Source organism: Scyliorhinus torazame, chromosome 28 (genome assembly GCF_047496885.1).
Source record: "Scyliorhinus torazame isolate Kashiwa2021f chromosome 28, sScyTor2.1, whole genome shotgun sequence".
Classification (NCBI taxonomy): domain Eukaryota; kingdom Metazoa; phylum Chordata; class Chondrichthyes; order Carcharhiniformes; family Scyliorhinidae; genus Scyliorhinus; species Scyliorhinus torazame.
Genome location: NC_092734.1, coordinates 12,648,028 through 12,667,035, shown reverse-complemented (window position 1 = coordinate 12,667,035; position 19,008 = coordinate 12,648,028). Strand labels below are relative to the sequence as shown.

General features: G+C 48.8%; 1 protein-coding gene across 10 annotated transcripts in view; it reads left to right on the top strand.

Annotated features, from left to right (window-relative positions):
- Positions 1 to 15,927, top strand: part of LOC140403531 (PH and SEC7 domain-containing protein 1-like) — a 213,322-nt gene extending 197,395 nt beyond the window's left edge. For all 10 annotated transcript variants that reach the window (XM_072491496.1, XM_072491497.1, XM_072491498.1 and 7 more), the window contains 6 exons: positions 2,166 to 2,356; positions 6,240 to 6,310; positions 9,214 to 9,371; positions 10,862 to 11,006; positions 13,067 to 13,210; positions 13,877 to 15,927. In XM_072491496.1, coding sequence (XP_072347597.1) covers positions 2,166 to 2,356; positions 6,240 to 6,310; positions 9,214 to 9,371; positions 10,862 to 11,006; positions 13,067 to 13,210; positions 13,877 to 14,119 — 952 coding nt within the window. In that variant the 3' untranslated portion in view covers positions 14,120 to 15,927. The remainder of the gene's footprint in view (positions 1 to 2,165; positions 2,357 to 6,239; positions 6,311 to 9,213; positions 9,372 to 10,861; positions 11,007 to 13,066; positions 13,211 to 13,876) is intronic.
- The last annotated feature ends 3,081 nt before the right edge of the window (positions 15,928 to 19,008 follow it).

The following is a 19,008-nucleotide window of genomic DNA, read 5'->3' as shown; positions in this document are numbered from 1 at the left end:
GTTTTGATCCCTGTTTGGCTCACACCCTAAAATGTAGGCCTTGAATTGAGACATCAGGGCAGTGGTCTGCAAGCATTTAGGGCTTTGTTAACATAGGGGTGGCATGGTGGCAGCAGCAGGAATCCGGGTTCAATTCTGGCCTCGGGTGACTGTGTGAGTTTGCACGTTCTCCCCCTGTCTGCATGGGTTTTCTCTGGGCGCTCTGGTTTCCTCCCACAGCCCAAAGATGTGACGGTTGGTTGGATTGACCATGCTAAAGATGTGTAGGCTAGGTGGGGTGTGGGGATACCACCGACACCCAGATCAACCCCCTCAGCACCCCTACCCTTGGGACCTCTGGTCCTTACCTTAAGTGCGCTCCCCGGTCTTAGGCTCAGCCACAGCGTTGCAGCACCTCTTCCAGCCACTGCAGCACTGTTCCTGGAGGAGTTGAAGAAGCTGGAGACCTGTTGGCCAATCTACTTGGCTGACAGTTTTCAAAGAACAAAGTAAAGTACAGCACAGGAACAGGCCCTTTGGCCCTCCATGCCTGCGCCGACCATTCTGCCCGACTAAACTACAATCGTCTACACTCCCTGGGTCCGTATCCCTCTATTTCCATCCTATTCATGTATTTGTCAAGATGACCCTTAAATGTCACTATCGTCCCTGCTTCCACCACCTCCTCCGGTAGCGAGTTCCAGGCACCCACTACCCTCTGTGTAAAAAAAAAACTTGCCTCGTACATCTACTCTAAACCTTGCACCTCGCACCTTAAACCTGTGCCCCTAGTAATTGACCCCTCTACCCTGGGGAAAAGCCTCTGACTATCTACCCTGTCCACTCTGTCTATGCCCCTCATAATTTTGTAGACCTCTATCAGGTCGCCCCTCAACCTCCGTCGTTCCAGTGAGAACAAACCAAGTTTATTCAACCGCTCCTCATAGCTAATGCCCTCCATACCAGGCAACATCCTGGTAAATCTCTTCTGCACCCTCTCTAAAGCCTCCACATCCTTCTGGTAGTGTGGCGATCAGAATTGAACACTATACTCCAAGTGTGGCCTAACTAAGGTTCTATACAGCTGCAACATGACTTGCCAATTTTTATACTCAGTGCCCCGGCCAATGAAGGCAAGCATGGCGTATGCCTTTTTGACTACCTTCTCCACCTGTGTTACCCCTTTCAGTGACCTGTGGACCTGTACACCTAGATCTCTCTGACTTTCAATATTCTTGAGGGTTCTACCATTCACTGTTCTTCCCTACCTGCATTAGACCTTCCAAAATGCATTACCTCACATTTGTCCGGATTAAACTCCACCAGCCATCTCTCTGCCCAAGTCTCCACACGATCTAAATCCTGCTGTATCCTCTGACAGTCCTCACACTATCCGCAATTCCACCAACCTTTGTGTCATTCGCAAACTTCCTAATCAGACCAGCTACATTTTCCTCCAAAAGTGTTTTGTGCAGTAGTGTCTTACAAAGTGACTCTGCTCTCTCTCACTGCACGACCCACACAATTGGGACTTTCGCCAGGTGTTCTTGGACGCTGTTTGATACCGAGCTCTGTGTTTGGAATTGTTGCAGCTTTTTGCCGCATTTTGATCATTGCTCTCAATTTATCATTCCCCATCATTGCTCTTTCCTGGGCGGACAAAGTCCCACTTGCTGCCAATTAATGCTCAATTGAGTGTAAAACAGCAGTCAGTTGGCGGGGATACATTCTCCGCCAACTCTCAGGATGGCTTGCACCGAACGCTTGACATTCTGAAAGTACAGGCCCAAGGTTCTGGGTTCAAGTCCCATTTCAGGGCTTGCGGATAGCAATTGAGGCTGACACTCCAGTGCAGTACCCAGGGAGGTACATCATTGTATGAGACATTAAACTGAGGCCCTAATCAGCCTGCAGGTGTGGATGTGCAAAAGATCCCATGGCACTGTATTGAAGGGGAGTTATCTCCACTGGCCTGACCAATATTTATTCCTCAATCAACATCAGATTACCTGGTCACATTGCAGTTTGTGAGAGCTTACTGTGCACAAATTGACTGCAGCACTTCCTACATTCCAACAGCAACTGCACTTGAAAAGTACGTCATTGACTGCAAAGTGTGTCGAGGGGCCAGTGATCCTTAAAAAGTGAGTTTATCCTGAAGTTCAGTTTTTCTTTACTCCTGACAGCAATGAGGAAGAGCTGCGGAAGTCCCTGTCCGAGCTGGCAGACGACAGATCAGATCCCAGCCTGAAGGCCATGAACAGAATCAGTAGCGGCAGCAACCCGTTCTTGGACATCGTGCAAGATCCCAATGCAGCCACCTACAAACATGGCTTCATGGTGCGCAAGGTTCATGCGGATTCCGATGGGAAGAAAAGTAAGTGTTATCGGGCTAACTGTACGTTGTTTGAGTATCGCAGTGGAAACTGAAAGATTACCTGCAATGACACTTCTCGATGAGAAGCTGGTTCACTTCTGCACCCATTGGCAGCGATATAATCGTTTGCCAAAAGAGGAACACCGTTGTCCAGAATATTGGTTAAGATGCCCAACCAATGACCGCCACCTACGTTACCATTGAGCTAGAGGTTTCCAAGGTCTAGCCAAGCTTTGCTTTCTCTTCCTCTCTAAGCACCATTTAGCCATTAATGTGGGGACTCTGGCCAAGAGGGAGATGACAAGTTAGTTTGAGCTGTCCACTCTGCAATAACAATGATTAGTTTCCAGTGGGCTATTAAAGTTTATGCACAAAAGTAATTTGTGCAGTAGTGTCTTACAAAGTGACTCGGCCCTCTCTCACTGCACGACCCACACAATCGGGACTATCACCGGGGGTTCTTGGGACGCTGTTTGATATCGAGCTCTTGTGTTTCGAATTGTTGCAGCTTTTTGCTGCATTTTGATCATTTTATCATTCCCCATCGTTGCTCTCCCATTTTATCCAAGACTGATTCATCACTGGGACCTTCAACCTTCAAGGCAAAGGGTATGTTGGTCATCATCGCGAGAGGATTTGAGTATAGGAATAGGGATGTTTATCTGCAATTGTATAGGGTGTTGGTGAGGCCACACCTGGAGTACCGTGTGCAGTTTTGATGTCCTTATCTGAGGAAGGATGTTCCTGCTATGGAGGGAGCGCGGCAAAGGTTTACCAGACTGATTCCTGGGATGACGGGACTGTCAAATGAGGAGAGACTAAATTGGTTAAGATTATATTCGTTGGAGTTTGGAAGAGTAAGAGGTGATCTCATAGAAACTTATAAAATTCTAACAGGATTAGACCGGGTAGATTCAGAAAGAACGTTTCCGATGGTGGGGGAGTCCAGAACTTGGGGTCATAGTTTGAGGGTAAGGGGTAAATATTTTAGGATTGAGGTGAGGAGAAATTTCTTCACCCAGAGAGCGGTGAATCTGTGGAATTTGCTACCACAGAAAGTAGATGAGGCCAAAACGTTGTGTAATTTCAAGAAGGAATTCGATCTAGCTCTTGGGGCTAAAGGGATCAAGGGATATGGGGGGGAAGGCGGGATCAGGGTCTTGAACGTGATGATCAGCCATGATCATAATGAATGGCGGAGCAGGCTCGAAGGGCCGAATGGCCTCCTCCTGCTTCCATTTTCTATGCAAAGTGAATGTCCCCATGAATTAAACTCTTTGAATGAAGCTAGATAAATACATTATTTAGAGTGTTAGGGGAATGTCACTGGGCTAGTAATCCAGGTTAATTCTCTGGGGTCACAGGTTCAAATCCTACCATGACGACTGGTAGAATTTAAATTCAATTAGTACAATCTGGAATTAAAAGCTAGTTCCAGGGCTTGTTGTGAAACCCCCATCTGGTTCACTAATGTTCTTCAAGGAAGGAAATCTGCCATCCTTTCCTGGTCTGGCCAACATGTGACTCAGACCTACACCAATTCGGTTGACTCTGAAATAGTCTAGTCGGCCATTCAGATCGAGGGTGTGGCAGCATAGCCACCCATGTAAGGGGTGATTTTTCGTGGACAACGTGACCCGCTCGGGGCCTATCGTGCAGGAGCGTGCGAACCCGGACCAATGGGGAAAAGGCGCAGGGACCTGGGAGCAGTGTGGCCCGGGAGTCCAGGAGTAAAGACCTGTTTGACATACCTCCGTGCCTGTATTTGATTAAACCGCATTGTTGTTTCCAACAAACCTCTTTCTTATACAAGAAGCCTCCTCCGTGATACCTCATGCTATGACAAAGGGCAGTTAGGGATGGGCAACAAATGCCAGCCTTGCCAGTGGTGCCCAGACCCTGTACAAATGAAGGGGAAAAGAGTAGCACACCATATAGTTCCCAATCGTGATCGAATCAGTACCACGGCCAAGTTGCTAGTCGAGCTCATTCACTAAACACAGTCTGGATTTAATTACAGCGCATGAAAGTGAGTTTGACAACTCAGCCCTTATTGCTGATAAGACTGTAAGACATAGGTGCAGAATTCGGCCATTCGGCCCATCGATTCTGCCCCGCCATTCAATCATGGCTGATATGTTTCTCATCCCCATTCTCCTGCCTTCTCCCCATAACCCCTGATCCCCTTATTAATCAAGAACCTAGCTATGCCCCTGTTTGGAGCAGCACAGTAGCATTGTGGTTAGCACAATTGCTTCACAGCTCCAAGGGTCCCAGGTACAATTGGGTCACTGTCTGCGCATCCTCCCCGTGTGTGCGTGGGTTTCCTCCGGGTGCTCCGGTTTCCTCCCACAGTCCAAAGATGTGCAGGTTAGGTGGATTGGCCATGATCAATTGCCCTTAGTGTCCAAAATTGCCCTTAGTGTTGGGTGGGGTTACTGGGTTATGGGGATAGGGTGGAGGTGTTGACCTTGGGTTGGGTGCTCTTTCCAAGAGCCGATGCAGACTCGATGGGCCGAACGGCCTACGTCTGCACTGTAAATTCTATGATAAAGACACTCAGCGATTTGGCCTCCACAGCCTTCTGCAGCAAAGAGTTCCACAGTTTCACCACCTTTCCTCTGAACAAATTCCTCCTCATCTCCGTTTTCCCCTTCAGTCTGAGGCTGTGCCCTCGGGTTCTAGTCTCTCTTACTAGTGGAAACATCCTTTCCGCTCTATCTAGGCTACTCGGTACCCTGTAAGTTTCAATAAGATCGGTGGCTCCTGTGCTTGTGCCTGCCTCCTACATCTGAAATACCTTTTGTATGTCAGAGTTTTTCTAGCAGTCATCCCTCTTACCATCTCTATGCTAAAAACTCTAAAGCACTCCCAGCCCCCACCCCAAGGATCTGCCCTCAGCTCCCTCTTCCTCACCTGCAGAGATGGGGTCAGGTACGCTAAAGACGCCCAGACATCCCCCTCTCCATAACCTCGGGAGAAAATTTCAGCTCCATCCAGACTGGAGTCAGAAAGCTTGGGCAGTATAGTCATCCAATCCTGAATGAGCTACAATTTCCTCCAGTAAAATATTGTGAAGAGCAAAACCGTGGTCTCTGTCCACCTCACAAACTCTTTACTTCTCTGACTGCAGCCCCCCGTGCATTGGCGTGCCATGTTGATGTCCTCCCTCTCTACCCCAATCCCACTATATTATTGGTGACCCTACCTTCAGCTGGCTTGGTCCCACCCTCTGGATTACCATCCCGAGACCTCTTACCTTCAAAACAACCACTTTGACCAAGTTACGATCACCCCCCCCCCCCCCTCCCCCCCCCCGCTCAATACCTCCTGTAGCTCACACTCGTTTTCTTTGAACCCTGAGAGGACATATTTTACAGGAGCTACGCAAATGCAATGTTGTCCCTTTGTTGACGACGTGGATTTAAAAAATGTTCAGCAGCTTCATTCTTTGATCTGAACTTTCCTCACAATTCCAACATTTGAAACAGTGGTGAGGATGGTTCAGGCAGTTCGATAGTTCCCAGTTGATTCTGAATGAGTCAAATTGAGTTGGCGCAATGGAGCAATCGATGGCGAGTGGAAGGACTTTTCCAACCCTGCCACTCTGTAACATGACAGCTGCAGTGCCTGCTGCTCCCCATGTGGTTCGCCCAGAGCCCAGGTAGACCTGACTCCTGCTTGGAGGGTACACATCTTCCTACAGGGTAGGTCATCCATCTTTAGTTTAACACTTTCAGACGAGAGTTCCTCAGTTGTAGCCTGAACCAGGCCCAGGTCAGGGATGAGTGTTGGGCCAGCCAGAGAAAATTCATGCCTTTTGAAAGGTTCTGTGATGAGCTGTGTAGAACATGCATCACCGGTCTGATTTTGTTCCCCACAGCTCCGCGAGGGAGGAGGGGCTGGAAGACCTTCTACGCTGTGTTAAAAGGAGTGATCCTCTACTTACAAAAGGTTTGATTTCTGCACTCTGGTATTTTGTTTGAAAGGAGGAATTTACCAGAACACCCAGTCACTTTTTTATAGTTTTCTTCCGTTTGGTCCCTCGCTGACAACTCTCTCTGAGGCCGAATCCAACTAATCTCAACCTTGGTATCATACCCCAAGCTGAGCTTCCGACCCCATATCCACGTTGAGAATGCTTCCAGCTCTGTAACATGGACAGATTGTGCCCCTGCCTCATCTCGCCCGCCACCTTCGTCTTAACTGTAGGTTTTTAAAAATAAATTTACAGTACCCAATTCATTTTTTTCCAATTAAGGGGCAATTTAGCGTGGCCAATCCACCTACCCTGCACATCTTTTGGGTTGCGGGGGCGAAACCCACGCGAACACGGGGAGAATGTGCAAACTCCCACACGGACAGTGACCCAGAGCCGGGATCGAACCTGGGTCCTCGGCGCCGTGAGACAGCAATGCTATCCACTACACCACCTTGCTGCCCTTATGTTAACTGTAGGTTTGACTATTCCTTTGCATTCCATTCTTTGCTGGCATCCCTTGTCTCCGCAAACGTGAGGCCTTCCAAACTCCGCTGACTGCGTCCTAACCTGCACCAAGTCCCGTTTCCCGAAGGCCCTGTGCTCGCTGACCTCTATTGACTTTTGGTCTATTTTAAATATCTCAACCTTGTATTCAAATCCCTCCATGCCCTTGACCCGCCTTACCTCTGAAATCTCCGGCAGCCCAGCAACCCTTCCATCCTGGCCTCGTGAACATCCCAATTTGAAATACTCCCCCATGGCAACCATGACTTCAGTGGCCAAAGCCTTAATTCTCTGGAATTCTCTCCCTAAACATCTCTGGCTTGCTTCCCTTCCTTCAGACGCTCCTCAAAACCTACCATTTTGACCAAGTTTTTGGCCACTGGTCTTTACTTGACTCAGTATCAATGTGCATTACTACCTTATTGAATGCAGGTTTATGGTGCTGCCAATTCTAAAGCAACACTGAGGTAAAGTTACCCCCAAGGAGCCTGCGTGATTCTCTCTCTTGTGTTTTGTTTCTCGTTTCTCCTTTCCTATCTCCCTCGGGTAGGGAACTTACCAGGTGAGGAATTGCAACCCCAAGCCTTTCCCTTGGTATTCCGTGGTAAAGTGTATTGGACGCACTAGTGAACTGTGTTGTGTCCTGTCGGAAATATTCATAGCAGTGTGTCTAATCTGAAGGCTCAGGGAATAAATGTGCTACTTTTACCAGTCTGGTGATTCTTCATTCTTTAAGCCGATACAGCTGCTTAGAGCATCAACTATATCAAACGGTTAAACAGGATAATTGCACCAAGAATGCTGAAGTGTACCATTATGATGCCAACTTCCCATCTGTGAATTGCGATTCCATAGAATCCCCACAGTGCAGAAGGAGGTCGTTCGGCCTATCGAATTTGCACCGACCCTCTGAAAGAGCCCCCCCCCCCCCCTTCCCCAGATGATTGCTCCCCAGCGCCAAGGTAGGTGGTGGGCTGGGGGATTGTGGACAGTTTTGTAGTTAGAGTAGGAGTGCGTGGGACGACCGGGGACCCAGCTTTCCTCATGGAGGCTTGTGGCGTGCTCTTCCTGGTCACACTGGGAAAACGTTCTGGGTTCCTGAGCGCAGCACTCCCTCTTCTGCGCCCGCGTTGAACTAGCATCGGGGTCCTGATGGCATCAGAGGGACCCCTGTTTGTACATATTAATAGCTGAGTCAGGAAGGCATTTTGGCCACCTCTAAAAGGGGCAAAGGCCCAGTGAAGATGGTGGCAGGTAGCAACTGATTGCGTCTTTGCCCAATACTTGCAAATCTCCTCAGTTCTGAGGGGAAGGGGGTATTAAAAGACCCCACCACATTCTTATTGTATCTTCTCTCCCTGGGTTTCTGGTTTTAAACACCTCATTCCCAAGCTGTGCACTTTTAGAACACAGAACATACAGTGCAGAAGGAGGCCATTCGGCCCATCGAGTCTGCACCGACCCACTTAAGCCCACACTTCCACCCTATCCCCAGAAGCCAATAACCCCTCCATCCTTTTTTGGACACTAAGGGCAATTTATCATGGCCAATCCACCTAACCTGCACATCTTTGGACTGTGGGAGGAAACCGGAGGAAACCCACGCACACACGGGGAGAACATGCAGACTCGGCAGAGACAGTGACCCAGCGGGGAATCAAACCTGGGACCCTGGAGCTGTGAGGCCACAGTGCTGCCCACTGTGCTACCGTGCTGCCCGCTACATTTAAAAGAAATGCTAGTTCTTGGCAGCATGGTCAGCGCAGGCTTGGAGGGCCGAAGGGCCTGTTCCTGTGCTGTAATTCTTTTTGTTCTTTGGTCATATCCACAACTAGTCAAATATTTTGAAATGCAGATGTGGAGCCAATCACAGCAACCAATCAGCACAGTGGTCAGCACTGTTCCTCACAGCACTGTTGCTTCACAGCGTCAGGTCCCAGGTTCGATTCCCGGCTGGGTCACTGTCTGTGTGGAGTCTGCACTTTCTCCCCGTGTGTGCGTGGGTTTCCTCCGGGTGCTCCGGTTTCCTCCCACAGTCCAAGGATGTGCAGGTTCGGTGGATCGGCCATGATCAATTGCCCCTTAGTGACCAACGGTGGCGGGGGATTGGGCGTGGGTGGGGTGCTCTTGTCAAAGGGCCGGTGCAGACTTGATGGGCCAAATGTTCTTCTGCACTGAAGAGATTCTACGATTCTATGAATTGTCCAGCAAACGAGTTGAAAGGCAAGCTAACTCTTTTATGGTATTGGTTGTTGGGGTGGGGGTGTGTGGGGTGTGGGGGGTTGTTACTGGGAGAACGTTATGCTCTTCCTGGAAGAGTCTGGGATCTGAAGGATGTGCTGAATAATTTCCTGGCCTTTGTTTCTAAAAGGATGAATACAAGTCCGACAAACAGTTGTCAGCAGAAGACCTGAAGAACGCCATCAGTATCCACCACTCCTTGGCTGTGCGAGCAACCGACTACAGCAAGAAGCCCAATGTCTTCTACCTAAAGACAGCTGATTGGAGGATATTTCTTCTCCAAGCTCCGTGAGTGGCTAGTTTTGTGGTACCTAGTAGATCGCTGGCGCGCCCAGCACCGTGACCCTCCAGGGGAGGAAGTGCAAAATCCACACAGACCGTCACCCTTGGCCGGAATTGAACAAATAATTGACCTCAAACAGGGCCTCTGAAGAAAAGTCAGGAATAATTGAGATACCGAAGCTAAACTAAGCTCCGGCAGTGAGGGTTAGGTTTCTGAGAGTGCAACAGTGCAGAAGAGAAGCTAAGGCAGAGACAATCGAAGATTCTAAGGGCCGTATATCAAGCGAACAAATAGTTTGGCATAGATCCCTATCCACCCCGGAATCACAGGCGGATGGCGGACAGAATTACTGTACACAGTGGGCAGTGAATATTTGGAGGGAAGTCTGTTGGCGCAGTGTTAAGTGCCAATACCTCTGGCCCAGAGGCTTTGGGTTCAAGTCCCACTTCAGGACTTGATGCCCACAGAAGGTGAGTTCACATCATGGCCAAACTGATTGATTATCGGATTTGTTCCAATGCGCCTGGTGGCAGGTGGTAAAGAGCGGGAGAGTTTCCTGGTCAGCCGTACTGCGGATGGCAATGGCAAACTATGTTGGTACTGTGGACCCAGCCAATGGAAGTCCATGGCCACCACTGCCCTCTTTGGGCGTGGAACCTGAAGGAGAAGACGAATGTTTAACACAGGGCTGATGCGGTAAGGAAATGTGGAAGTGAGCTGGATGGTAGCCGGACAAAAGATTGTGACCAAGTTTGAGAACGTCTGTATCGGCCTCAGTGATTGTTTCTTCCCCACTCCTTCACATCTTTCCTGTGTTAATGTGCTGGGTGCCTGAATGGGAGACCTGACCTGGAAACTGGGATTAGACCAGATATTGAAGAGTTAGGAGGAGGGTGGGATTAGTCCAGATATGGGAGAGTGATCAGTAGTGTGTGATTGGTCTAGATCTGTGGGAATGATTAGGAGGGTGGGATTGGTCTAGATATGGGGAATGAGCAGGAGGGTGGGATTGGGCTAGATATGGGGAAATGAGCAGGCGGGTGGGATTGGGCTAGATATGGGGAAATGAGCAGGAGGGTGGGATTGGGCTAGATATGGGGAATGAGCAGGAGGGTGGGATTGGGCTAGATATGTGGGAATGATTAGGAGGGTGGGATGAAATTATGGGCTGAATGACCTTCTGTGCTCAAATATTATTTAATTTGACCTCTTTTTTAAAGAACGAGTGAGTGACTTCTGTTAGGAAATGGACATCTGGTAAATGTAGCGCGTAGATTCAGATGATGGGAATCTACCTCTTTGATACCTGTAGTGTAATCCATACAGGGGGAAGTCACTCTGATCTTCACTGCAATTGGGAAATCTTGTAACCTAACAGCAGCACCATGGTGACCGAATAGAATTAGGACCTGTTTGCCTCATAGTTTTCCTCGAAGATGCCGGATTCTGCTCTCCCTCGTGTCCCGATTTGTAATCTCAATTTCTTTCCCATCAGGAGCGCAGAGCTGATGCAATCCTGGATCACCCGAATTAATCTGGTGTCGGCCATGTTCTCCGCGCCACCTTTTCCTGCAGCCATTGGTTCCCAGAAGAAGTTCAGCCGGCCCCTTCTGCCCACCACCCTGACTAGGCTGTCCCCGGTGAGTAATCTGTGTTCCAGTATACCCGGAGATGAAATATCTGTAATACCTCTGTTAAAACGGCAACGGGAATGCACACATATAGGGAGGGACGGTGGCAACGTCGGTGGATCAGTAATCCAGACACCCAGGCTAATGTCCAGGGGGGTCATGGAGTCAAATCCCACCAGGGCAGTTATTTAACCTGGCATTGAAAACTAGTCTCAGTCATGGTGACCATGGCAACTACAATCGATTGTCAGAAAAACCCATCTGGTTCACTAATGCCCTTTAGGGAAGGAAATCTGCTGTCTTTATCCGGTCTGGCCTACACGTGACTCCAGACCCACAGCAATGAGGTTGGCTCTTAATTGCCCCTCTGAAATGGCCTAGTTGGTCACTCCTTTCAAGGGCAATTAGGGATCGACAGCATATACTGTCCATATTAACACACGAGGTAGGTATGCCCCAGTTTCACAGAATTGTTATTTGAGGCCAATGCCAATGTTCTTGGGTGAATGACAGCCATTGGTTGAGGTACCTGAAGACACAGGGTGAAAGGGCAGTGGTTCAATCTTCAATAAGGCCCTCTTAATGACTCCACTGGTAAGGTAATGTGTTACATGGACCAACATCATGTTATTTGCGTTCATTATTCCCACCGTCAACAGAGTCAAATTTCCTATATTTCTTCTCAGAATCATCCTTCACAACCTCAGGATTTCCCGAGGTGCTGTAAAGCCATTGAAGTACTTTTGAAGTTTGGTCACTGCTGTAGGAACTACTGCAGCCAATTTCCCACAAGCAGCGATAATAATAATCTTTCTTAGTTTCACAATTAGGCTTACATTAGCACTGCAATGAAATTACTGTGAAAATCCCCTAGTCTCCACATTTCGGCGCCTGTTCAGGTACACAGAGGGAGAATTCAGAATGTCCAATTCACCTAACAGCACGTCTTTCGGGACTTGTGGGAGGAAACCGGAGCACCCGGAGGAAACCCACGCAGACACGGGGAGAACGTGCAGACTCCACACAGACAGTGACCCAGCGGGGAATCGAACCTGGGATCCTGGTGCTGTGAAGCAACATTGCTACCCACAATGCTACCGATGCGATAATAGCCAGACAATCTGTTTTAGTGATGTTGCTGAGGGATCGATGTTGGCCATGACATCAGGGATGACTCTGGGCAGCGCGTGGATAGCACAATTGCTTCACAGCTCCAGGGTCCCAGGTTCAATTCCGGCTTGGGTCACTGTCTGTGCGGAGTCTGCACATCCTCCCCGTGTGTGCGTGGGTTTCCTCCGGGTGCTCCGGTTTCCTCCCACAGTCCAAAGATGTGCAGGTTAGGTGGATTGGCCATGATAAATTGCCCTTTGTGTCCAAAATTGCCCTTAGTGTTGGGTGGGGTTACTGGGTTATGGGGATAGGGTGGAGGTGTTGACCTCTTTCCAAGAGCCGGTGCAGACTCGATGGGCCGAATGGCCTCCTTCTGCACTGTAAATTCTATGATAATCTATGGCTCTCCTGCTCATCTTCCAAAATGTGTCCTGGGATTTTTGACATGCACCCTGATCGGGCAGGCAAGGCCTCTGTTTCACATTACATCTGAACGACAACAGCGCTGATAGTGCAGCATTCCCTCAGTACTCCATGGGAGTGTAGAGCCTAGATTATTTGTTTAAGGCTGTGGAGTAGGATTTGAACCCTCAATCCAGAGTGCTACCCACTAAACCACAGCAAGCAGACGTTCACGTTGGTTTTGGCAGTGCAATGGCACTCTCTGCTGGCTGGAAGAAGGTACAGCAGGAATATGGGAACTCACGCTGGTATACCGACGAAAAAGGGGGCAGGTTAGCTCAGTTCGCTAGCTGGACAGCCTGTGATTCAGAATAATGGAAACAGCCACGGCCAAGGGCCTGGCTTTGGGCGGAGCACGCGTAGAACGGAAGCGGAGACTAACCAGAACAGATCAGCGTCACAGCAACTTCTGCATATTACTTGGTACGGGGTGGGGGTGGCAGGGTTTAGAGGTCCAATTTTACTTTAGCTTTTACTATTCTCCCTGAACTTCGCAGGAGGAGCAGATAAAGGCTCATGATACCAGACTCAAATCGATGACTGTGGACCTGACTGAGCATCACTCGTACCCTCCTGACAAGAAAGTGAAGGGCAAGGAGCTGGAGGAATACAAACTGAAAGAGGAATACCTGGAATTTGAGGTGAGAATAGAGACAATTTCACAGGAAAGACTAAAGTTGCACTAACCAGACACATATTGAGGAACCCGCTGATTACAAAGAGCCCAGAAACGTCCCACGGTGCTTTGTCCACCACTGGCTGTGTGGAAGTGTCTGTTGCAATGGTATTGTGTGTGGCAGCCATTTTGTACTTGGCAAGAGCCCAGGTACAGCGATGAGATGAGTGACCCATTGACGGGCCAAATGGTTGCCTTCTGTGCCTCGTCGTTCCGTGAGCCCACCGCTCTCTTTTTTGTAGGGCAATGGAGGGGTATTAGGAGAGCTTCCTGCTCCTCTCTGCGCAGGACCAGGAAGTACCCAGTGAGCAAAGTGGAGGCCTGTTACATTTGGCAAAGGCGACCTCAACAACATTGGACACAGATTTATTTCTTGTGATTTTGTCTCCACACTGTTGATGTTAAAGTGATTAGCATGCTGCAATGTTGCATTGATTTACAGCAGAGACAGGCCAATTGGTTCAACTAATCTATGGCAGTGTTTGCAAGTCCCCCTGCATTCACTGTTGGACTCGACAGTGACTATCCTAGACTTATGGCTCCTGGTTTAGGACCCATTGTACCACCACAACGAGTGGAAACATCTTTGATGAATGAGAAATATTGAAGCTTTGTGCTTTCTTTTCAATAGAAAATGAGATTCAGCACGTACGTCTCACTGCTTCGCGCCAAGGTGAAAGCTGGAACAGATGACCTGGACAAGTTTGAATCCGCCCTGTTTGACACCATTGAGAACGAAGGGAATGGCTTGACGAAATCCCGCTCGAGTCCATCTCTCAACCAGGAGCAGCCGGTTGTCACCATCCGGGTCAAGCGGAATACATCGGAGCGCAGGAGTTACCGGCACTCCGCCAACACCAAGCACAAGCTATAACGCACTGTGTGTTCGAGCTTTGCACTGTGACTGGCTAGCATGTTGTACATTCAGCTACAACTTCTGACTTTAGTGTAGTGCCAGTGGTAGCTGCTCACTTTGGTTGGCGCATGTGTGGTTCAAGGGCAGGACGTTGCAAAACGTGGTTCTCTTTCCAAAGGGCTGAGATGCAGGGCTTGAGATTCCAGATGCCAGGGCCACGATACTGTGACATTAAGGACAGCGAGCCTATACACTTGCTCAATGCGCCGTTACAGGGAAGAACCATGGCTACACCTGCCAGGTCTGACAGACAGAAGATCTTGGGTCAACTTGTACTTTTATTTTCTGAATCCTCGGCTGTTCCTCCTGTAAAGGCTTATGTTCTTCTCTCTCAAACACATGGGAGGCAAGGCATGCCCTTTGCAAACGCAGAGCAGTTGAATAAACTTGTATTTCTTTTGCGTCAGATGGCATTGAGAGCAGCCCAGGACTGCCACAGGTAAGCAGCAGGAGGCTTTTGGTGGGGGCCTTGTTTGCGGTTCTGAGTTCCGACAGGAGGACCTGCTATGTGGTTGCTGCCCGCCTCCCCATGGTTTCCTCGATTGTACCAACAGAGGTTAAGGAATTGTTCTCACAGCCCCATTCACTAGTGCAGCGTTACTGACAATCACATCCAAGTCAGCGATAAGTTAATACTCTGGTAGATATTTTATTTATGTTGTGTTTCACTTTCCCCTCCACCCAGCTGTTTGCATCTGCTTTATATCCACCACCCCCGTCCATTAATGTTAAATTATTCTACAGTCAGCTGAATGTGTGTTTCAGAAAATCATAGATGGTTTTTAACAACTCTTTTCGTATACATGACAATGTTATGCTGTTTACGTAGACAGATAGAATATAACCAGTTCAGTCTCATTCCTCTCCTTTCCAAAGTAATACGTTAAATGTCCCCTGTTCTAGTCAGTGGTGACTTTGAGACCAGGAAGTCAACAGCAACCTGATGATTCCAAATGTCGGAGACGTGTCCTATTGCAGGCTCAACCTGAACTTTGTATGATGGTGTGAGACCTTGGAATGTAGCAACAGGAGGAGGCCGTTTGACCGCTGTTCTGCCACTCAAAGACATCAAGGCCGATCAGTGGCTGAACTCTATACACTCGTCCCTTCAACGCCTGTGGTGACCAATCTATCAACCTCCATTTTCGATTCAACAATTGATCTGGCATCGATTACCATTTGTAGAAGGGGGTTTCAGACTTCCGTGAGCTGGATTTTATTTTTTCCCCCATTCATTCGTAGGATGTGGGTGTCACTGGCAAGGCCAGCATTTACTGCCCACCCCTAATTGCCCTTGAGGTGAGTGTCCCGTTAGGCCATCTCAGTGGGCATTTGAGAGTCAGCCACATTGCTGTGGGTCTGAAGTCACAGAGATGGGGAGATATGTTAAACTGCATTGCCAGCTTGGTTGGTTAGTACCAGCTCACAGAGTCCAGGGCCAGAATCCTCCGGTCATTGTGGTTCATTTTCGCTGGCCGGTAGCGCACCCCCACCGGTGGATCCAATGGGAAATCCTATTGACAAATAGCGGGAAGATAAAATCCCACCGCCAACGAATTGCGTGCGGGACCGAGAACCACGAGGCTGGGTTACCGGAGACTCCATCCCAGATTTATGCCGCAGGATCTTTGTTCCCTTCAGTGCTGCTGAACTGTTTTTTTTCCCTACTGTGAGGCTTTCATTGGAATCCTGTGTCCATTCAGCAGGGCAGAGGAGATTAAGAAAGCTCTTTCAGGTGTGGGTTAGGCCTCCAGCGTTGGGGGAGGGTGGGGTGGTGGTTGATGGGGAGGGTGGGGGAAGCTTGAATGTTCTCTGGGAAGGGGCTAGGGCTAGGTGGGCCGATTGGCCTCCCTCATCCCTGTCAGCTGATTCATTGGAAGTATCCCACAGGCCGGGTGGGCAGGTCTTCCGCAATGTCCGCATCAGGAACTCACCGTCAACTGTTCATCTGCAGTTGTTGCTCGGGTGTACCTATCACAGAAAACTGCAGACATTCCCGTGCGCTGACCTCCAGGACTGCCGTTCAGCTTGTTCATTCACACACAAGTTACTCATTGAAGCTGTTTTCATATAATTTCCACACAACACAGGAAGTCTTTCTTCGTCCATGAACGTTGTGATGTGTGATACCAGTAGATAAAGGCCTTAAGAGGGTTTGCATCAAATTTGCTACTTTAATGAAGGAGACTTCCATGAAACGAGGTTATCAGGTTAACATCCGTGTTCAGGTAACAGCAGTGGAGGTGAGCTGGGGGATGGTGGGGGAGCAGTTGGGTCTGTACCCCTCGATGGTTTGTGAGCCTGTAGCCCAGAGTAGAGTTTGAAGGAATTTGGTCATGTTCTCAATGGAGTTCTCAACAGCCCACAGGGAAGAATAAGTCACGTGACGGCACTTGAATTGATATTGAAGTCTCAAACTTATGTCTAACTTCAGGGCCGATTGGTTTTATTCAACCTAAGGTACACGCGAAGGAAAGATCTGAGAGTCACAATTTGGGGCCTGCACAGCCACACAACCAAACTGGATTGGATGTTCTTGCTCTGCAGGGAGTGCAGCAAAGGTTGACCAGACTGATTCAAGGGAAGGCGAGATTGACATATGAGCAGAAATTGAGTCAGTTTGTATTATATTCGCTGTGGAGTTTAGAAGAATGAGGCGGGGAGGGGATCTCCTGGAAACCTATAAAATTCTACCAGGACCAGGCAGGGTAGATGCAGGATGGATGTTCCCAATGGCAGCGGAGTCCAGAACCAGGGTTCATAGACTAAGGATATTGAGGATTGAGTTGAGGAGGAATTTTGTCAGCCAGAGAGTGGCGAGTATGTGGAATTTGAGGTCGGCCAAAATATTGTATGCTTTCAAGAAGGAGTTAGGTACAGCTCTTGGGGCTAAAAGGATTGAAGGATATGTGGGGGAAGTGGGAACAGGTTAATGTGTTGGATGATCAGCCATGATCATAATGAATGACGGAGCAGGCTCGAAGGGCCGAATGGCCTCCACCTGCTCCTATTTTCTATGTCTCCCTGAATATTGACTGTTGAGTCTTCCTTTCTTCTCACTTCCTCGGGGAGATGGGTGCCAGGGATTGGGTGAGGATAATGCCCTGTCACTTCTGGGAGCTCTGGGGTTGAGTGCAGAGAGGATTGTTTACAATGTGTGTCTTGGTGGAATGACGAGTTAACAAGCGGCCCGTTTTGGATCCCGCCTTGAATCTAGGGCAGAAAAATAGTTGCTCACTTTCTTGGTCAGTAGGGGAACTTGGTGGAAACAACAACTTGCATTTATGTAGCGCCTTTTAATGTAGTGAAACAACCCGAAACGGGCATTATAAAACAATCCACATATTGGATTGGACATACGGACGTGTTGGGACAGGGAGCCAAGGAGGTAGGTAGTTAAGGAATGTCTTAATGGAGGAAAGCAAGTTAGAGAGGTGGAGGGGCGTAGGAAGGATATTCCGGAGCTTGGGGACCAGGCGGCTGGAGGCACGGCCACCAATTGTGGAGCAATTCAAATCAGGGATGCTCGAGAGGCCGGAATTAGCGAAGCGTGGATATCTCGGAAGCTGTGGAGCTGGAAGAGACAGGGAGTAAGTGAGGCCATGAAAACAATGATGACCAGGAGTCGTAGATCAACGAGCACTGGGGTAATAGGGGAATGGGACTTGTTAAGGTAGAGGCAGCAGAGATTTGGTGGACCTCAGGTTTATGGAGGGTTGAAGGTGGGAGAGCAGGCGGGACTGCTTTGGGAGAGTTCAGTCTCGAGATAACAAAGGGACGAATGAGGGTTTCAGCAGCTCGGAGGAGCTGAGGCAGAGCAGACTTTGAGCAATCGTAGGCAGGTGGAAATGGACGGACGTAGTGACGGTGCAAATGTGAATTGAAAAAGTGAAAGAACGGTGGGTGGAAATGTGACGGCAAAACCGAAGCTGGAAACGGTCAGCAGACGAGGAAATGTTTGGAGAATAGAAGTGAACTGATATTTCAGGCCCGTATTGGGGAAGATTCGCATCTCAAACTGTCCCGGATTTAAATGAAGTTAGTGCCAGGCAATCTCAATCCTCCTTGGATTACCTCAGTTACCTTTTCATCACCATTTGCCAGCGTATTGGCTGTTTCAACCAGAAAGGCTGCCGAGATCCTGGGTAGGGGAATTGGGCGTGTCACTTTGGTCCTGATGCAGTTGGTGGGGGGGGGGGGGGGGGGGGTCAGGATTAAGGCACACTGTTGGAAAGATAGAAAGGGAGCACATCTCGGATTGTGACCTTCGTTTGGAGTGCATCTGGTGCACCAAGTGGAGAATTATTGCCTTGTTGAGCACCGACAACTTCCTGTAGTAATGAGCAAAAATCACACTGACCGTTATTTTAAAAAATTAATTCCATGAGTGGACTAATAAAACTAGTCCACCTGGTGGCCTTGTCTATTGCCCTAAAGGCAACGGCTAGCATTTTATGTCTTCACGATATGACTCGGACCAGCTGAAATCAAGGAAACTCTTAAATGTTAATAATTATTTAAAGGTGACAACTATTGTAAAACTGTTCAATAAACAGATGTTACATTTATAAAGTGAAAAGACTGCATTGTCCTTCCGGAGGGTGTTATCTATAATCTGGTCGAGTTTCTGCCATGGAGAGCTGGGAAACTGGATGTTAATTGCAGCGTTTTTCTGGGGTGATGATTCACCCTCGAGCTGAGGAGCTCTGGGTTCCAGTCCAACGCCAGGATTAGTTGGCCATGGATTGAGCACCAACACAGTGCAACGGGCTGATAATCAAGCTTATTTACATGATCACACCAACATAACCTTCAATTAACCCGGCGTGAGCGAGCAGCATAACAGA